Raw genomic sequence first — 21,263 nt, forward strand, 5'->3', positions numbered from 1 at the left:
TCTTTACCTTTGTTGGATTTGTCAGAATGTGTACTTTCCAAAAATATATGGTTTTGTGGGGGTCTCTGTATAGTTAGGGGAAGTTTTGGCACATAATACACTGACAGGGGGCTCTGTGTGCAAAAGCTGAGCTGGCAGGCGAGAAATCCTTATGCGCTATTTTCATTTAGGGTTCAGTACATACCGCAGACTTTGGTATATCTATGCATATTGGGCATCAAACTGTTCAGTAGACCTCTGGTGTTCCTTTTTGGGGTGATTTGTCTTTATCTGATCTTTATCAAGAAATTGTGAGAGATAAATGCGGCAAATTGCAACATTTTTATGCGATTTTCGAAAATGTCATATAAATCTGCAAACTTAGGAAAGCTTTACAGCTTGGTACTTTGTAGCAATAAGAAATATTTACCCATTATAGATTCGGGGGGATGTGTATTTTCCAAAATTATATGGCTTTCTGGGGTGAATGTACTTTTTTTGTAGCATTATCCCACATAAAGGATGTAAATGTGTTGATTTTGCAGGAGCTGAAATGATAGATCATATGGGGGTATGTTCCCATTGGGGCCCCTACATGCCACATACTTAGGTAAACCTATACATATTGGGCATCAAACTGTTCAGTGGACCCCTGGCGTTCATATTTAGGGTGTTTTATCTTGGTACCTAACACTATGTGGGAGATAAGATGCTGCAAAGTGGAAGCTTTGAGGGGATTTTTGGAAATGTCATCAAAATTGCTAACTTTAGAAAAGCTGTGCGGCTTGGTACTTTGGAGTAGAAAGACATGGGTACCCATTTTAGATTCGGGGGAATGTGTACTTTCCAAAAATATATGACTTTCTGGGGTGAGCGTACTTTTTTGTAGCTTTATCCCACATATAATGATGTAAATGTGTTGATTTTGCATGAGCTGAAATGACAGAAATGACAGTATATATGGGGGTATGTTCACATTGGGGCCCCTACATGCCACATACTTAGGTAAACCTATACATATTGGGCATCAAACTGTTCAGTGGACCCCTGGCGTTCAAATTCAGGGTGTTTTATCTTGGTACCTAATGCTATGTGGGAGATAAGATGCTTCAAAATGGAAGCTTTGAGGGGATTTTTGGAAATGTCATCAAAATTGCTAACTTTAGAAAAGCTGTGCGGCTTGGTACTTTGGAGTAGAAAGACATGGGTACCCATTTTAGATTCGGGGGAATGTGTACTTTCCAAAAATATATGGCTTTCTGGGGTGAGCGTACTTTTTTGTAGCTTTATCTCACATATAATGATGTAAATGTGTTGATTTTGCAGGAGCTGAAATGACAGAAATGACAGTATATATGGGGGTATGTTCACATTCGGGCCCCTACATGCCACATACTTGGGTAAACCTATACATATTGGGCATCAAACTGTTCAGTGGACCCCTGGTGTTCAAATTCAGGGTGTTTTATCTTGGTACCTAATGCTATGTGGGAGATAAGATGCTTCAAAATGGAAGCTTTGAGGGGATTTTTTGGAAATGTCATCAAAATTGCTAACTTTAGAAAAGCTGTGCGGCTTGGTACTTTGGAGTAGAAAGACATGGGTACCCATTTTAGATTCGGGGGAATGTGTACTTTCCAAAAATATATGGCTTTCTGGGGTGAGCGTACTTTTTTGTAGCTTTATCTCACATATAATGATGTAAATGTGTTGATTTTGCAGGAGCTGAAATGACAGAAATGACAGTATATATGGGGGTATGTTCACATTCGGGCCCCTACATGCCACATACTTGGGTAAACCTATACATATTGGGCATCAAACTGTTCAGTGGACCCCTGGTGTTCAAATTCAGGGTGTTTTATCTTGGTACCTAATGCTATGTGGGAGATAAGATGCTTCAAAGTGGAAGCTTTGAGGGGATTTTTGGAAATGTCATCAAAATTGCTAACTTTAGAAAAGCTGTGCGGCTTGGTACTTTGGAGTAGAAAGACATGGGTACCCATTTTAGATTCGGGGGAATGTGTACTTTCCAAAAATATATGACTTTCTGGGGTGAGCGTACTTTTTTGTAGCTTTATCCCACATATAATTATGTAAATGTGTTGATTTTGCAGGAGCTGAAATGACAGAAATGACAGTTCATATGGGGGTATGTTCACATTGGGGCCCCTACATGCCACATACTTAGGTAAACCTATACATATTGGGCATCAAACTGTTCAGTGGACCCCTGGCGTTCAAATTCAGGGTGTTTTATCTTGGTACCTAATGCTATGTGGGAGATAAGATGCTTCAAAGTGGAAGCTTTGAGGGGATTTTTGGAAATGTCATCAAAATTGCTAACTTTAGAAAAGCTGTGCGGCTTGGTACTTTGGAGTAGAAAGACATAGGTACCCATTTTAGATTCGGGGGAATGTGTACTTTCCAAAAATATATGACTTTCTGGGGTGAGCATCCTTTTTACTAGCTTTATCCCACATATAATGATGTAAATGTGTTGATTTTGCAGAAGCTGAAATGACAGAAATGACAGTATATATGGGGGTATGTTCACATTCGGGCCCCTACATGCCACATACTTGGGTAAACCTATACATATTGGGCATCAAACTGTTCAGTGGACCCCTGGTGTTCAAATTCAGGGTGTTTTATCTTGGTACCTAATGCTATGTGGGAGATAAGATGCTTCAAAATGGAAGCTTTGAGGGGATTTTTGGAAATGTCATCAAAATTGCTAACTTTAGAAAAGCTGTGCGGCTTGGTACTTTGGAGTAGAAAGACATGGGTACCCATTTTAGATTCGGGGGAATGTGTACTTTCCAAAAATATATGACTTTCTGGGGTGAGCGTACTTTTTTGTAGCTTTATCCCACATATAATAATGTAAATGTGTTGATTTTGCAGGAGCTGAAATGACAGAAATGACAGTTCATATGGGGGTATGTTCACATTGGGGCCCCTACATGCCACATACTTAGGTAAACCTATACATATTGGGCATCAAACTGTTCAGTGGACCCCTGGCGTTCAAATTCAGGGTGTTTTATCTTGGTACCTAATGCTATGTGGGAGATAAGATGCTTCAAAGTGGAAGCTTTGAGGGGATTTTTGGAAATGTCATCAAAATTGCTAACTTTAGAAAAGCTGTGCGGCTTGGTACTTTGGAGTAGAAAGACATGGGTACCCATTTTAGATTCGGGGGAATGTGTACTTTCCAAAAATATATGACTTTCTGGGGTGAGCGTACTTTTTACTAGCTTCATCCCACATATAATGATGTAAATGTGTTGATTTTGCAGAAGCTGAAATGACAGAAATGACAGTTCATATGGGGTATGTTCACATTGGGGCCCCTACATGCCACATACTTAGGTAAACCTATACATATTGGGCATCAAACTGTTCAGTGGACCCCAGGCATTCATATTTAGGGTGTTTTATTTGGTTACTTTATGACCTGTAGGAGATAAGATACTATAGACTAGAAGCTTTGAAGCGATTTTTAAAAAAAATCACAAATTTTGATAAAAACCAATAACTTTAGGAAAGCATTGCGACTTGATAGTTTGGAGTAGACAGACAGTTGTGCCTATTCTGTATTCCCCAGAATCAGTTCTTTCCAAAAATGTACAATTTTCTGGGATAAACCTTCTGTTAGTGGAATTTTGGCCTTGAAATCCAAAGTATGCAGTTTTTTTGGAGCAGTGCTTTGGGAATTTGGTAGTGTACTGCTGGGAGTTTTTGACCTATACAAGTGAGAAATCTCCATAAAACTATATATATTTGGTATTGGCACGTTCAGGAGACATGGGACTTTCCAAATCAGTTGTATATTCGTGCATAAAATAATTTTTGTTTCTAGTATGTGTGATTATATTATGGAAAATTTGATTTTTTTTGCATTTTTAGACATTTAGAAGCCTATATCTTGTTACAGAATTGGAATTACACAAAAATTCTACCATATTTTGAAAGCTTAGGTTGTTCTGAAAAAAACGATATATTGTTTTCCTTGGTAAACTAAAAGTCCCCCCGAGGAAAGGCCCCTAAAGTGAAACAGTGCAAAATGTTCAAAAACTGTCTGGCAATACAAGTTCCGCTTTGACCAAAATGGCTGGCAGTAAAAGGGTTAAAGGGCTTGTCCCGTTTTCAGTTCTGAGTGCCATCGCATTTTTTGCTATCAGTGAGTAGGACCACATCGTATGAAAAAAGTCTGCGGTTAGGGTTCCACAATAGGGGCAAGTGGTATCAGCTTTTCTTCCCATACTGTGGGAGTAATTGGAGTAATATAGCGCAAGTTTAGAATTTTGTATTGAACAAGTCTGTCTGTGGTGGAGACCAAAAATTTGTAACAACTGTTGGTTATGGCCCTGAGCCATACCTGACTTTTAAAAGATCAAATGGCTCATGGGTTTAGGCCAAAATGGTCTGGTATAGTCTGGAGATTAATTTTAGGGGTTAGAGGGGAGTGTAAGGTGTTTTCCAGCTGTAGAGTGTGCTGGGCACAGGGAAAAAACATTGGGCATGGAAAACATATCTAAAATGAAAGTAGTAAATTTGGATGTTTCAGTGATTGTATTTCAAGAAAATTCCAGATATGTTGCAAATCTGGAGTCTTGAATGAAATATCTGAGGTGTTTAACACCTAAGCTTGGCCAGAATACAAAATTGGTGTATTTTAAATTGGCATGTTCAATGTATGCACCCTTTTAATATAAAGCTCTGCAGAATATACTGGCATGATATACTGTAACCATGTGTTCATAGTAATAATAATAGTAATAATCATAATAATGACACCATAGACATAACCGTTTGACATATGTGCAACTCACTATACTCTACACTACACTACACTTACTGGTTATAATGGCATTGGATACGTCATGAAAAGTGACAAACAGATATAAATAGGTGCAGCTGGACACAGTAGGTCAGTGCCTTGTATTTATTATTTATAGTTATATTAAATTCCCAAAATATATCAAATATGGGTGATATATGGTTTAATTTCACTCAGTTTATAATTAGTGCCTTGGATTCTCATAATGCAATGTTTTGTTTGATTCCGTCAGTATAGGAAATGTAGTATTCATACTGTAACATTATTGAATAAAAAAAAATGTAAACACTAAAAAAAAGCTGTCATTGCTGGGATAGTTATGGTATGATCTGTGTCTATTGGTGCTTTTCAGAAGTTACTTATATATAATATATATTATAAATCTGCACAGTGTAGTGTTCATAAATTGGGCATCTCAGAAGCAGCACAAAGTAGTGCTGGTCTCAAAACAAAATTCTCATCTAAATGGTAGGCTGTTTATTCAGAAAGATAGGGCGCACCCATAATGAGCACCACAGAGAAATACTCTTTGGCCCTCACTCCCATATTTACTGTGCATACTCCTAACATTTATTATAATTGGTAACCAACAACACTTTGGCTTTACTCCTAGTATCCTCCAGCTGTGGTTTGACCCATGGGCTGTTATTGCATGAAACCATTTTTTCATGAGCAAATAAATACAGCAATGATTCATTACATTTATTAGTAAGAGATATTATGGGTTATTATGTTAGGCAATATATAAAAGCAAGGGACTAGATGAAGGCTTGATGTGGTGACAATAATTTAATTACTTTGCATGTAAGGAGGCATATATGCTGTCAACAAGAAATGTACTTTTACTGTTTGCTGCAATTACCAATTACCTACAAGATGGAAATGACAGTTTTGACCACAACCACACATTTAAAAAGACCAGATACAATTGCGGCCAGTGCAGATTCATACAATGTTGCAATTATGCTGGAATTCTGAAAGGAAAAAGCTACATTGTGGCTAAAAAAAACAGTGATCTGTGCACTGCACTTGCGGTCATAAATGGTCCATGTTGTATTCTTAGTATGAAGTATTTTGATCACTAACTTTGTGGCACTTAATCACTGCATTTACATACAGATTAACCAACAATGCATAATAGTACTCATTGCCAACCTGTATTTATCTGTGCACTGCCTTTTGCCAACTATAGATTGTGAGCTCTTTAGGACAGGTCATTTATGATTAGCAAGAATCCCAATACCATATCTAGAGGCTGCTCTTTGCTGAAATCTTAGGAAAGATGGGCTGCTCTGCATCATATATTAATAATTGTCCCAGGCCCCTGTACTTCTCGGTAGCTGCTGAGCATGGATGCACCCTTGTTGCATGCCATACAGCATGTTCTGGAAGTTCTATGAAAGACTGGTGTCTTCTTAGATTTACTTTAAAAATAGTATTGCTTTTCTGGGCCAAGCCATTGCAGTTAGCAGGATCCTCTTTGAACTAATGCTTACATTGATTGCCCTATTACTGTACATAACTATAAATTGCCATTTTGATCCTAGGGATAAACCCCTGTGTGGTGCTAAGATTGGCAGCTAATAAAGTATGTTATTAGAACAGACACTGCTTTTTCAGCTTCACTTTTTGTATACTTAACCTAACATGTGATTATGATTTTCTTGTTCCAATTACATATGCATGTGGGTTTTCACATTAGCTGCACCGGTTGGATAAGAACCTCATTTATCCTAATAACCTGTATAATTTAATCACATTCATAATGTGCTGCTTGCTAAAAAGACTCCAAAATATCAATTTGCCCAATCTTTAAATTGCCTAATAAATTTGGAATTTTGTTGTACTGAGACCATTGTTATGCAAATGTGCCATATCTCTCTGAATGTGTTGTTTTGGGCCTCTGTTTATATTGCTCAATAAATATTCACTAATTTTTTTCTGCCATTGAATCATTATTTTTCTTCTCTCCTAGAATGATTGAGGACTCTGGAAAAAGGGGGAATACCATGGCAGAACGAAGGCAGCTGTTTGCAGAAATGCGTAAGTACTGTAATGGCTGGAAAGCAGCACAATAAATTCCTTTACTGCAACCTACACTGCTGAATTGTTACACACATTAAATTATACATGTAAAGCTTACATGTCGGGGGGGGGGGGGCAGCCTGAAGCTGAATGTGCGTACATGCACTTATGCCTTGCTCTATCCTTTGGACCATGAAATCCTATAAGTCCCCTATTTATTTGCTTTAACATTTACCTGTTTGTGATGTAAAATCCTGTGAAACCAAGCTAACTCCAACCAAAAACAGATACTTGGGAGTTTCCCTGGCAGGCTTTATTTACTAGAACACTTAATATATGCATGTATTTGTGTTTTGCTATCTTTATTGGTATATGATTGTAGCACCTGTTATATTGGTCTATTGAAGGTTATTGTTCTTGCTCTGTGGATCTGTCAGGGAAATAACTTGAGGTTCTCTCAAGTGGATTCCCTTGAGTGGGTCACTCAGCATCCTTTCCTTTGTGGGGATATTTCATTAATCTAATGGCCTAATCAATGAGCCATTCATTTGTATCAGTCACGGAAAAGCAGGATTGTGAAGTTCCAGACTGGCCAATAATCCCATATGTGGGCCAGATTGATTTATCAGTTTGCTTGGTTTTCTATTTAGGTTATCACAAGCAATATAATCATTTCAAAGTGAGATTAGCAAAATTGCTTGGCTGGAGAAAGCTCTGAGGATCTAACAGTCTGGTCAAAAATCAAAGTATTATTAGTGTTGTGTACTGTATGTGTGTGTGTCCTGCCACTACATGCAACTGATGCTCTGCCAGGACTGGAGTGGCCTTACCAGCTTTCAACCCCTTTAAGACATCTTGGCTTACAAGTAGGGCCAACCAGTTAATCATGCCCTGTGTGAAGTATTACAGTGGACACACTATAATAAGCAGAAAACCAGCAAACAGCATTTATAAAGAATAATATGATTCCTTACAATGCTTATATTTACTAACCAGTTAATGGTGCTGGTTAAAAGAGTATATACAGCAGACCATGTGTGGCCTCACAGCCTAACCCTTTTTATATTACTAATCCCTATATTATAATAATTATAAGAGTGCAATTTAGGCAGAATGCCTTATTTGCTCTTTAAAATACTCCTAAATACTGAAAGCCTAGCTTAAAAGGTGACATAATGTGCCAACAACAAGAATGTACAAGTGTATTATACTCTATTATGTACAGAGGGAATGTGCTGAGAAAAGTTGTGTTTCAGACAGATTTATTGAAAATTTCCCCCTAAACCCTACTAGTCCAGGGGTGTTATTGGCTATCCCCCTCCAACTGCACTTCTGGCAGGACCATTATTATTATTATTATTATTATTATTAATTTTGAACAATTACACTGACCATAGTAGATCTATAGGGAGTAAAATCTGCACCATATAGTATTCATTATTGCCTACCAGATGGGGAAGGGGATTTTCAGTTATACTATATGTCTCAATGAAGGTTGGTGCGGGGATGAGATTTGCTGCTGTTCTTGATATTCTTGGAGCTATCACTGATACCGTATCATTTCCATAAACAGCTATTAGCCCTGTTGGAATGCTGTGAAAGCAGGACCATTATGGGGCCATCCTCTACTTTTTTTCCTGCTAACCCAGATGAGAAGGCACCAAACCAGTTGGCGCTATACTAAAATAGAACATTGTGTAATGCTATAAGGGTTGCTGTATAAGAGATTCCTTACCTGTATCTGAAACCTTGTTTTATGGGGGATATGCCTAAATGTTAGACTTTAACCAGGGCCAGGGGATCTTAAGCTAAAATATGTCTGCCCTAGGTTGATGCCACACGGGTTTAATCTTGGCAAGCCGAAAAACGACACGCTACTCTACATTTACCCTATTTTGTTCCTGAATGAATGAAATAAGCTCGGGTGCAGACACATAAAGCCGATATCTGCGAAAAAATGCGAGACTTCGTATCTTGAGCAGATATCGGCTAAATGTGCCTGCACCCAAGTGTATTTCATTCATTTGGGTGCAGGCACAGGTAGGAACATATGGCAGTATTTTCAGGAAGCAATTTTTGGCTTGCCGAAAATATACGCCATACACTCAGTGTGGCATCAGCCTTAAGAAATTCTTCCCCAGTTGCAGTAGCTCATAGCAACTAATCAGCAGGTAGCATTTACTGGTCACAAACATCTTATATGTTGCTGTACCTGTGCAAACTTTTTATATATGGGAGTTAGACACTTGCCTATGTAATAAAAGGCACTACTTTTGCCCAATAGCAGTAACCTACAGCAACCAATAAGATGTTTGCTTTTAAACAGGTGACTGTTAAATTCTACCTGCTGATTGGTTGCTATGAGTTACTGCTCCTGGGCAAGCTAAGTGCCTTTTATTCCATAACCCCATTTGTGTTTTTACTAAACTGGGAAAGTAGGTTTTACTATGATGTAGCGCTGATTAAATTAAAGGTGCCAGAAATTTTGAATTGTAATTTTCCTTTTGTGGGGCTAAATTACTCATTTTGAATGTTATAGTGACTGCTAACTGACTGGGTGGCTAAAAAGTAGTTTCCATAATATTTTGGAACCATCTAATGCTGAGGTTTTTGGAATTCTTGGCTCAAGCTTCCCTTTGAGGTCTGACACTTGGTCGGGTCTCCTTTAGCCCATAATAAAGTTACAGATGTTTAACACTGTAATGTATAAAACTGTCATTCAAGTTTTGCCTGATTAATCATCAAGCTGGTCTTCCAGAAGCATTATCTCTAAACCCCACCAGACTGGGCCCCAACTGCTGCTCAAGGCAGGCCCAGGTGCGGGGCAGTCCCACAGTTTGGCAACCAATAACACCCAAATTGTGGAAAAGAATGGTACATTGTGGGTAAAAATATGGTGGCTTCCACCAGCTTTTTGTGCTGCTTTAGTAATTGAACTCTAGAATCTTAACAATGCATTGTCAGTCTTTTACCACTGAACGAACGGTGTTTCATCTGTTTTAAGTAATATTTATCAGACAAATTATTGGCCAAGCAACAAATAAAACTTGTCTTTAAAAATCTAAGCAGAGCATTTAGCACAAAATTCATTATACTAGAAGGAGCTGGCAAGCTGTGAATCAGGCAATTTTCCACCTACACATTATAATATAATATTCTGAAATGTTATGTGTATTAAGGTATATTTCTTAAATGTCTGTTAATTGAAAACAGCAAGAGGTAATTTAAGGAGTGAAACCAGGGCAATCTGTGCTATCGTACCTCTTGTCAGTAAGTAACAAAGCAATAATGTATTTTGTACTTAGAACATTAACTACCTGCATATTGGTATTAATATGTATAAGTGGATGCTATTAGCATTCCCCTTGTATTAATATTCGTAATCTTCACCATGAATTTATGACCAAATTTTAGTTGCTGGGAAATCAGGTAAAACAATTTCCACTATTATGAAATATGTGAATATGTAGGTAAGCAATGGTCAATCTGTTAAACACCTCATGACCAAGCAAAATCCCTCCTCATAATATGTACTGGCCCGGGGCAGTTTTCTGGATAGTGTGGCATCACAGTTTTTCTTCTGCCCCCCGGTGTTCCTTGCACAAGCTTGGGCTGGCTCTACTGCTCATGCACCCACCCCAAGCCTGCGACAGGAGCACCTGGGACCAAAATGGTGCGACTGAACTTCCCAGCAAAGAACCATGCGCTGTTTGAACTTTTACTTTATAAAATAGGCGTGCGGGCCTGGCGCAAAAGGTCTCCAGCATGACGTTTAGTTGAATGGCTCTCTGATCCTAGCTAGCACCTAGAAATAGGGCTAAATGTCAAGTTACAATTATAATTTACTCTATCTGGGTGTGTGTAATGCATGGCAGTGCCGGGTTTCATATCAACAGAAAGCTACTGTTTCAGTTTCATCTGGTTACATTTTGGAGTCTGTGAATTATATTTCATGTTACCTTGGTGAGGAAGCAAGAGTCTGCTGCCCAAGTTTAGATTTTATTCTAACTGTCATAGCCTGAAATATTGCTTGCAGGAGGCAGTTGATCATAGGCTGTGACATAACATAACTGTGTACATGATACTTGCTTCAAACGGGCACTTGATTCCACCCACACACAGAGTCACCTGTGATTTTGCAGAGTGAGGAAAAAGTTGCAGTTGTTTCAAAAAAATCATGCAGTATGTATTTATATCTTTCTTTATAAGGTGCCACTTATGTACGTAGCACTGTACCGTAGAAAAGATTAATACAACAGGGGGTTATTAAAATAATAATAGATAAATACAAAGTATGATAATTAATACAAATAAATACAAGGTACAGTTGCAATAAGTTAAGAATAAGAAATAGAGGTGCCTGCCCCTTAGAGCTTACAATCTAGATGGGAGGGTAACTTACAGACACAAATAGGCCAATATAAGTGCTATAGGTCACAGTGGGTGACACTGCTATAAGTGCTAGTTCCTAGATCAGATGCTGTGCGAGAGCTCCAAGAGATAGTCTTTAAGTTTAGTTTTAAAGAGACTGAGGGGGGATTATTTCCAGAGGATATCATGGAGGGAATTCCAAATGTAAGGGGCAGCAAGGCAGAAAGGTTTAAGTAGCCACGTTTTGCAAATTTTTCCCCATTTCAGATTCACTCATCACTAGTGGTTTTACATAAGCAAAACAGAACAAGCAATGCAAAGAAAAATAATAGCTTAAACAGCTTAAAAAATAATAGCTTAAAAAGCAGAAACATTCTAAAATATATTTTAGCTGAAGGCAAACGCACCCATTTTAGCTGAAAGCTAAAACAATATAAAGCGACCAGCTAAATGGGGTAATATAAACACTGTGCCACGTTTCCTTACTTGGGATATGTAGGGACCTCTTAATTAAAAACAATCTGTAAGCATAATGAAAACAATGGGATATATGCAATCAATATATACACAGTCCCATTGGTATGTTATACACTCATAAAAAAGCAATATTACCCAAATAAAGGGAAGGTAAACTAAAAAACAAAGGCAGTAGCTTTAGTTACCCTGCGGTGGCAGAGTGCAGTTTCTTTACTCTCAAACTGAATGCCAGAAATGACACTGACTGGATTTCAAAAGTTGCATTCAAATAATATCGAAGTGCAAGTACCATTGCAGCAATTTTAATGCATGAGCCAGATTGTGTCAGACAGGACCCCTGGAGTCATGGGGAAAAAACACTGCAATGTGGGTTATGGCAACATGGCTGTTGCACTCAGGGTCGGACTGGGGGGTGCAGGGCCCACAAGGGGGAGTGCCGGCAAGGGTTGGGTCTGGGCCGCTGGGGCCCACCGGGATATTCCCCTGGCCCAGTCCGACCCTGATTGCACTGGAAATTGCACTTAGCTCACTGCACTTGCAGTCATAAATGACCCCTTACTTCTCAGGCAAAACATATATATCAAAAGTTGCATTCAAATCATATCGAAGTGCAAGTACCATTGCAGTAATTTTAATGCATCAGTCAGAATTGTGTCAGACAGAACCCCCAGTCCGACCCTGATTGCACTGGAAATAGCACTTAGCTCACTGCACTTGCAGTTATAAATGACCCCATAATTCATCTCAGGCAAAAGGTATGTACACATATAAATGTTTAAGAACCATGTTTAAATATCCAAAACAATTTATTTCTCAGCAGTCAGCTTTTAAAAAATCCTGTTAAAACTGTATCCACATAACCAAACAGAACTATGTTGTGGGTGTCGGGAAATATAAATATTTTTCATTTTTGCTGCTCACTAATTAGCAACATAGGATGCCAAAAATTAGTTCCAGCACGATATGCAGAATTGCTGGGATCTGCGGCCTCTGTTTATAAGTTCTCCATATCCTTGCAATTGATGTGAAGTGGCTCAACAGTGTAACACTACAGGCTAACTTGGTGGAGGGGGTGCAAGTTTTGCCACTGGCGCGGAAAATAAAACTGCCGCAGGCAGGAAGCATGTTATCTCCATAGGTACATAATGAGCCTGATTTGCTCAATAAACTAAATGTTAGCAATGATGCTGCCAAAGCTTTTTAATAAACATTTTTTTTTCTATTTCAAAGGGAATTTAAACCCAAAAATAAAATGTTGCCTGCTGAACAAAATTGTAAGCAGTCATAAGCAGTCAACACACATTAATTGCACATTTTGGTGGTTTTGGCAATATTTGTAAATATGTAGAACATCGAAAACTGCAGAAAAATAGAATAAGTCTTTTCTTTGCCTTTAGTTATTCTTCCAGTGGAAAAAAGATTGCTTTGTATGTCATTGGGATCCCAGTTGTTTTTTAATGTTCGCATTCAAGCACAGACTCAGTTTCTTTCTGTTTATCCAGCTAATCAGCCTGTTCGTCAGTGGATCAGATATTTATACACGTGTTTATGTTTAAAAACATCCTTCTGCTTGACCCACCGGATCAGTACTTCTGTGTGTGAGCCCATGCAGGCCTAGCAGCTGATGAACCCTAGGCACATAGGGAATCAGATCATCAGTCAGTCAAATGTTTATGTTTTATAATAAACTCCAGTTTTGACAGATAACGAAAGGAGGATTGTGCACACAAGCATATATAATAATAGGAGGAGGAGACATTTCTGTCCAAGGCCTTATGTTCTAATAACATTGAAACAGCAGTAGATTTTTACCCTATGAAATTCACTTTCAGTACTCAACTTATAAACATTAACAATGTGCTTTATCATATGTTCATTTTTCTTTTTTTTAGGTGCTCAAGATTTGGATCGAATTCGATTGTCTACATACCGAACGGCCTGCAAGCTTCGTTTTGTGCAGAAAAAATGCAACTGTAAGTAAGAGTACCTTTTACCTTGATAACCTAAAATATGACCATTAACTTTTAACATTAATTTATAGCATGAATTTTATATTTTTTTAAATTGTAAATCTCTATATCAGTGCAAATTGTGTGCTGGTGTATATTGCCTGACTTAATGTAAAATACACCTATATAACTAGAATATCTAAGGCACGAGCTTTTCAGCAAGCTCTGGTTTTTAGAGGCTATTAGCATAGCATAGGTTTTTAAATGCACTTCTTATTCTTATATTTTAAGAATACAAACATGCACCTGTTGTGTGCAAAACTATCAAGCCATTTACAAGCACTTTCTTTTTCTTAATTAGAGTGTTATTATTTTGTACACATGACCTTCTAGTTTCGTACCCTATTACCGGTAAATAGTACAATAGCCACAAGGTCCTGTGTACAAAATAAAAGAGCTCTAATCAAGAAAATGAAAGCGCTTGGAAAGTGAACTGTAGTACTAGGAGAGAACAGCACCCTCCAAAATGTCCATGCACAAACAGAACCAGCACACAGAAGCACTTCCCTCTGGTTTATTAGTCAAAAGTGGAACCACAACATTTCAGGGACATGCCCCTTCATCAGGTGTGATATATATATTAAAATCAGAAATGGACATTTAAGTGTAAACGTTGCAAACAGTAAATAAAATAATAAGGAATAAAAACACCCAGAAACCCTATATGTATGTTAAAGACAAGTTCTGCCAGTACTATCAGTTTTGGCTAATGTCCCATGGAGATATTAGTCGCTGCGATTTTTAAAAAGCGAGTTCCAGCAGCAAGTTGCTTGTTTTGTCTCTAAATAGCGAAGAAGAATATAAAATGGCAGTACCTAAACCGACGATACTACTTCAAATTGCTTATCACTCCAAATCGCTATGAGACCCTTTTTTGAGCGTTCTTACAAAGAAAGCATTGCCATTCAAACTATTGGAATTGCTTAAAGGAAAACCCATTGGGCGGGAAGTCACTGCGATTGTTTGCAAATTTCCCCACTGGAAATTCTTTGGAATATGATGCACTGACTTATGGGAAATAGAATCACTCCATTGTTGAAATCTCTAGTAATCACTTGTTAGGGAAAGACGAACAACTTGTTGCTGGAACTCGCTTTTTAAAAATCGCAGCAAGTAATCTCCCCGTGGGACATTAGCCTTAGTTACTGGAGATTCATATTGTTTTTTATTTAGAGACAAAACGAGCGACTTGTCGCTGGAACTCACTTTTTAAAAATCGCAGCGATTAATCTCTCCGTGGGACATTAGCCTAAGGCTGCTTGAAACATTACATTATCAGTTATAATTTGTGATCAGTCACATAACTCACTAAAACTTGTCTTTACAGTATTTATATTGCTAATCTGCCATCTTTTAATTTAATGTTAAAAAGAGTAAAACGTGTTAATCTGTTAAATGAATAAATTTGCACATTAAGCCAACTGACTTTTTTGTTGTTTTGATCTTGTTTTAGTTTCATTAATCAGGCAGACATGTAGGTTATTGAAGATTATTCTTCATCAGCTTTTAATCATGGTTCTTTTATGACTTGTTTCTCCTGTTGGTCTGTCCAACAGATACGTTTATATTTGATGCCTTGATATACAGTATCTAGTGCTTTACCCATGGACACATTTATAAATAATCACATGAAATCACATGATCGGGTTAAACAAATTGCTAACTGCATGACCATGATTATTGCTGACATTAATTCTTAATGAAATATCACAACTGTGTTAAGCACATTGCATAAAGTCTTGGGAATAATTCTGAATTGCATTTTTCCTTACATATTCAAGCAGAATCCCAAAAGCTGCAAAATGGTAGCCTTTTGAATGGTAAAAATACACTTCCCTGTAATGCTGTAATTTTTGGTTAAACTGCAAAAAATTTATTTTTCATAAATAGACCCCTTAGCCCTTGTAGTTATTGTTTTACTGCTGTTTGGACTGCTGTTAAAATTTGCTATACATTATATTAACATTACTCTACATTACGTGTGCTTTAGTATTTAAATAGTGCTCAGTGGCGTAACTACTAGCGAAGCTCCCTTGGGGACCGTGGGAGATGCGATGGCGCACAATTACTTGCAAAACTTTTTAAAGATATTTGCAAATGCACATCCAGAGGGTGGGCTAGTAGGTGAGCTGGGAGCATGACTGACCCAGAGTACAAGAGTGTGTGTACAAGGCCATATAAATAAACACAGGTTTCACCATGTTTATACATACATGTTAAGAATTCATGGTACAGCCAGGATGCCTGTCTGAAGAATTTGTGAGGGACAAGTGAGATGAAGAAGAAAAACTAGTAAGCACCTTGAATTAAGTAGGCTAAGAAAGCACTTTGCCTTTGTACCACATTTAGGGCAATTAAGTGCCATTACTCTAAGCCTAAAGTTATATAAAAAGATTATATGCTGGTTTGTGGTAAGGTGAGTGTTTGAAAAGGTTAATGAGAGATAAATCTGAGGACCAAGCGAGGGATTTAAGAAACAAGTACAGGTATGGAACTTGTTATCCAGAATGTTAAGGACCTGGGGGTTTTCAGATAAAGGTGGCCATACATAGGCAGATTTCAGCTGCCGATTTGGGTCCTTCCGACCAATTTGGCAGCATATCTGCTTGTGTATGGGCACCTCGTTGTGTCTACCCCACAGATATCTGATCTCGATCAGGCAGGTTCAGTTTTCCTGTTGAATCGGGGACCACATTGTTGATGCGGTCTCCGGTCCGACGGCCCATATACTCACCGTTTTAGTTAGCTCGATATCGCTCATGGCAGGTGGGCATATAGGGAGGCGATCTGCTTGTGTGCCAACCTCGCCAAACCAGCGGATCGACCCTGTATTAACACCTTTAGAGATATTTCTGTAATTTGGATCTTCATACCTCAAGTCTACTAAAAATTAATTTAAACTTTAAATAAACCCAATAGGATTGTTTTGTCTCCAATATCAATTAATTATATCTTAATTTGGACAAGGTACTGTTTTATTATTACAAAGAAAAAGGAAATTCATTTTAAAAATTTGAATTACTTAATGGGTGATGACCTTCCCATAATTCAGAGCTTTCTACATGACTCCTGTTCTCTTTTCTAACAATGCTGCACAAATATATACCCATTCCTCCCCTTATTCCCAGTCATGCTGTTTTGACAGTGCCCACAATACCCTCAGTCATGCCCCTGGTCTGCCTTAACCCACACCTATTTATAGTGGACTGAACTGAATCCAAACAGCATCCTGAGTCCTGACCCAAATCCTGGATGTGCATCTCTTGCGAATACTAACTGAATGGACTTGTTGTTAAGTTCCTGTATTCTGTTACAAATTTCCAACACGGTCGATTTTAGACGTGTACCAACTTCTCTCTAGATAATAAATATAATTGCAGAAATTACTGCTTTATGGTTAGCTGTTTTATAACTGCTTTAGAATTTCCTTGCAAAGCATTGCTGTGTGAGGTGCACAGAAAAGAAAATATTACTTTTTGTTTCTATTGTCTAATATAGGGGGAAGCACATATTGCATTAGCAAGGCCTTCGATTTTGCACCAGCGTAAGGTTCCTTATCTCAAGTACCTAATAACATGGCCCACGTCACAAGATGATGTGGCTCTGCCTACGTAACATGCAGCGACAGTACTACTGATTCACTTCACTAGATTTCACGGCCATAAGTGGAAATCCTGGGCAGTGTGTGTAAGATGAGTTTAGGGAAGCATGCACAGTGCCATCTACTGGGCAAGGAGCAATAGACTAGTACAGTATCCCTCTTCTCAATGTGTTGTGTGTGAAAGAACGATGCCACAGGCACATATGGACCCCAAATGTAGTTTTCATGTTTTCAGCACCAAACCATGCTGCAAGATTTTGATTGCAGGCTTTTATAAGTTGCTGTTACTTTCTGTAATGTCTTCATCACACAGTGCCTTTTGTTATTCTCACCAAAGGTGTCCTACAGAAGGATGGACTGGGTGCATGTTACATTTAAAAGCCATTCTCACTAGCGTCTTTCAAAAGATTTTCTAGTTTACCATCATAGGTCACTCTGTCCTGTGACTTTGTAGCCGTATATATAGCTTTTTAGGGGAACCGGGAATCTCTGGTTTATATATACTACTATTACTTGTAGCCTACTGATAGATGCAATGTTTGTTAGTTGAGCAATTATGGATTTTTTTTATTTTTTTAAGTAAGTGTAATTATTTAAACAGAACACATATGTATTAAATAAATGTAACCCTTTCTTGGCTGTAACCAATCCAACAGCATGGCTAGATAGGTCTAGAGCATGGGGTACACGCGACTCAGCCCTTCAGGATGGGCCTTTGCTATGTGGAAGTAACCAAACGGAGCTATGATGGTGTAGTGCCACTACAACCCACTGTAGCTGTGTGCAGTGCAGAGACAATCAATTTGCAGGGTTATGCAATATACTCACACACATCAGTTAGCATAGCATTTTCTCTGAGCACAGCACTGAGAGGGTGCACACCTGCTCCTCCCAACTCCTCTTGAGCCTGGGCAGGATCAGTGCCACCGGTTCAGTTGCCCACTCTCTGGAACAGTCAGCTTGGATACCACACTCCTCAGATTGAACATCTCTAGCTCTCAGGCCCCACGGCAACTCTGGATCAGGGTTCACACACTACCTGCCGCCTTTGTCTAAACCGTGGCCCTACGCTAAGGCAACAGTGCCTGTATGGATGTCAAGCCAAGCTGGTCCGACGGGTAATGTCACCCACAAGCACCTCGCACTAGGCTGGAGGCTTAACCTGGAGATGGGACAGGAAGCACAGCAGTGGAGAGAGGCTGGAAGGCCGAACAGCGAAGTACCAGAGGAGTAAACAGAAGGGTAGTCAAACGGATCCGGGTCAAGGGCAGGCTGCAGAGGTTCAAGACGAGGTAACAGGCGTAAGGTCAAATTCACAGAAAAGTTCAGAAGTAACAAACGCTAGGCACACCGAAATGATAACCGAGCACTGATGGGCTGTTGCAAGGGCTATTTAAGGCGTCCCGCGACGTGACGCGGCGTCATGACGCCGGCGCGCGCGCGTAGCGACGCGGGCGTCAAATTGCGCGCACGTTGCGTTAGTCGCGCGCGCGTAATGACGCGGGCGTCAAACCGCGCGCGCGTCGCGCACGCGCTCCGCGCACGCCGCTTGCGTGAGTGCGTCAAACACGCCGCTGTTGCGCGCCGGGACGCAAGGCGGCTCGTGCGCTCCCGCCGTACGCTAGAACCCGGGACTCGGCGCTGGTGAGTAACCTTACATGGCCCCCCTCCTAGGAGCGGTCTCCGGACGCGAACTCTAGCTTTAGGAACATCTTTCCGGTGAAACTCTTTTAAGAGTTTAGGTGCATGGATGTTACAAGCTGGCTCCCAGGAATTTTCTTCTGGACCGTAACCTCTCCATTTGACTAAATACTGGCGTTGTTTCCCTCTTAGTCTGTGGTCAAGGATTCTCTCGACTTCAAATTCCTCCTGGCCGTCAACCTGGATGGGTGAGGGTGGAATGGGAACTCGCCCAACAAAAGGGTTAACAGTCACAGGTTTCAATAAGGCAGAGTGAAAAACTGAATGAATACGCCAGGAGTCAGGGAGTCTTAACTGGAAAGCTACAGGATTTACCTGTTTGGTAATTTCAAAAGGCCCAAGGAAGCGATGACCAAGCTTTCGTGTAGGACAAGACAATTTAAGGTTTGCTGATGAAAGCCACACCTTGTCACCCACCTTGAACTCGGGATCTTTACGTCTCCTTTTATCCGCATACGTCTTGAAGTTCTGCTGAGCTTTCTTAATAGATTCTTCAAGAAACTTATAATTCTCCTTTAAAAACAATAAACGATCCTTCACAGCAGGAACAGAAATTTCTTTGAGAGAAGAAGGAAAAATAGCAGGATGCATCCCGTAGTTGGCAAAAAAAGGAGATTGCTGGATGGAGTTGTGAAAATTATTGTTATAGGCAAACTCTGCAAGAGGTAATAAGGAAACCCAATCATCTTGTCGATAAGAGGTAAAGCATCTTAGATATTGCTCCAGGGTTTGATTGGTCCTCTCAGTCTGTCCGTTAGATTGAGGATGAAAAGCGGAGGAGAGAGACACCTTGATTTGTAATGCTCTGCATAACGATCTCCAGAACTGTGAAGTAAATTGGGTTCCTCTATCAGAAACAACATCGTCAGGAACCCCGTGTAATCTTACGACCTCTTTTATAAAGTATTCAGCGGTGGAAGCGGCAGAAGGGAGTTTAGGAAGTGGTATGAAGTGGGCCATCTTAGTTAGTCGATCCACTATAACAAAAATGGCAGTTTGTCCGGAAGACGGAGGTAGGTCTGAAATGAAATCCATAGAGATGGAACCCCATGGTCTAGAGGGAACTGGAAGCGGAAGAAGGAAGCCTAAAGGCTTGGTACGGGAGTCCTTGGACCTAGCACAGACATCACAGGACCTGGTATAATTGACACAATCAGTAGTCATTTTCGGCCACCAAAAAAGTCTTTTGGCTAATATAATTGTCTTTTTAATACCAGGGTGGCCAGCTAACTTAGAGTCATGTATGGTACGAAGGACTTCCAGGCGCAGGCTTTCGGGTACGAAGATCTTGTCTTTAAAAAAGAAAAGTCCATCTCTAGACGTTAGCTCCCAACCAGAGGGAGTGGAAACTGAAGCTTGTTTAATTTGGTCCATCAAGGAGCACTGGATGGACAAAAAATTTTGTGGCAAAAGAACAGTCTCTGGTAAGGTAGGAGTGACTTCTTGAGGAGAGTGGATCCTGGATAGTGCGTCTGCTTTAACATTCTTAGAGCCGGGACGGTAGGTTAGATGAAAGTTAAATCTCATAAAGAAAAGCGCCCAACGAGCTTGACGAGGTTTAAGTCTCTTAGCGACACGAAGGTATTCTAAGTTTTTATGATCAGTATAGATCAGGATAGGGTTAGAACCTCCTTCCAAGAGGTATCGCCACTCTTCTAAAGCAAGTTTGATGGCTAGGAGTTCTCTATCTGCCACGTCATAATTCTGTTCAGATTTGTTCATCTTTCGGGAAAAATAGGCCACTGGATGGAGAGCGCCAGATGTGGAAATCCTCTGGGAAAGTACAGCTCCAACTGCAGATTCGGAGGCATCCACTTCTAAAATAAAAGGTTTTGTAGGGTCAGGGTGTTGAAGAATAGGCGCTGTGGTAAAAAGAGTTTTTAAAGTTTCAAAAGCTGTCTGAGCTTGGGAAGTCCAAACGAACTTGGAATTTAAACTGGTTAGCTGAGTGAGGGGAAGAATGATCTGTGAAAATCCCTTAATAAATTTCCTGTAGAAATTTGCGAAACCGATGAAACGTTGGACATCTTTTCTGGAGACAGGGACTGGCCAGTTCAGGATGGCTGAGACCTTACTTTGGTCCATTTGGACTCCATTGGCAGAGATAATAAAGCCTAAAAATTCAATAGAGGTTTTATCGAACTCACATTTTTCAAATTTGACGAATAGTTGGTGTGAACGGAGTCGAGAAAATATTTTCTTCATATGGAGCCGGTGTTCAGCCAGGGATTTGGAAAAAATTAGGATGTCGTCT

At 39.6% G+C, this 21,263-nt stretch overlaps 1 protein-coding gene across 20 annotated transcripts in view; it reads left to right on the forward strand.

Moving 5' to 3' along the window:
- Nucleotides 1-21,263, forward strand: part of dtna (dystrobrevin alpha) — a 151,028-nt gene that overhangs the window by 71,035 nt on the left and 58,730 nt on the right. For all 20 annotated transcript variants that reach the window (XM_031903441.1, NM_001078892.1, XM_031903442.1 and 17 more), the window contains 2 exon segments: nucleotides 6,801-6,868; nucleotides 13,591-13,671. In XM_031903441.1, the coding sequence (XP_031759301.1) occupies nucleotides 6,802-6,868; nucleotides 13,591-13,671 (148 nt within the window). In that variant the 5' untranslated portion in view covers nucleotide 6,801.

This window comes from Xenopus tropicalis, chromosome 6 (assembly GCF_000004195.4).
Source record: "Xenopus tropicalis strain Nigerian chromosome 6, UCB_Xtro_10.0, whole genome shotgun sequence".
In the NCBI taxonomy this organism is placed as follows: Eukaryota; Metazoa; Chordata; class Amphibia; order Anura; family Pipidae; genus Xenopus; species Xenopus tropicalis.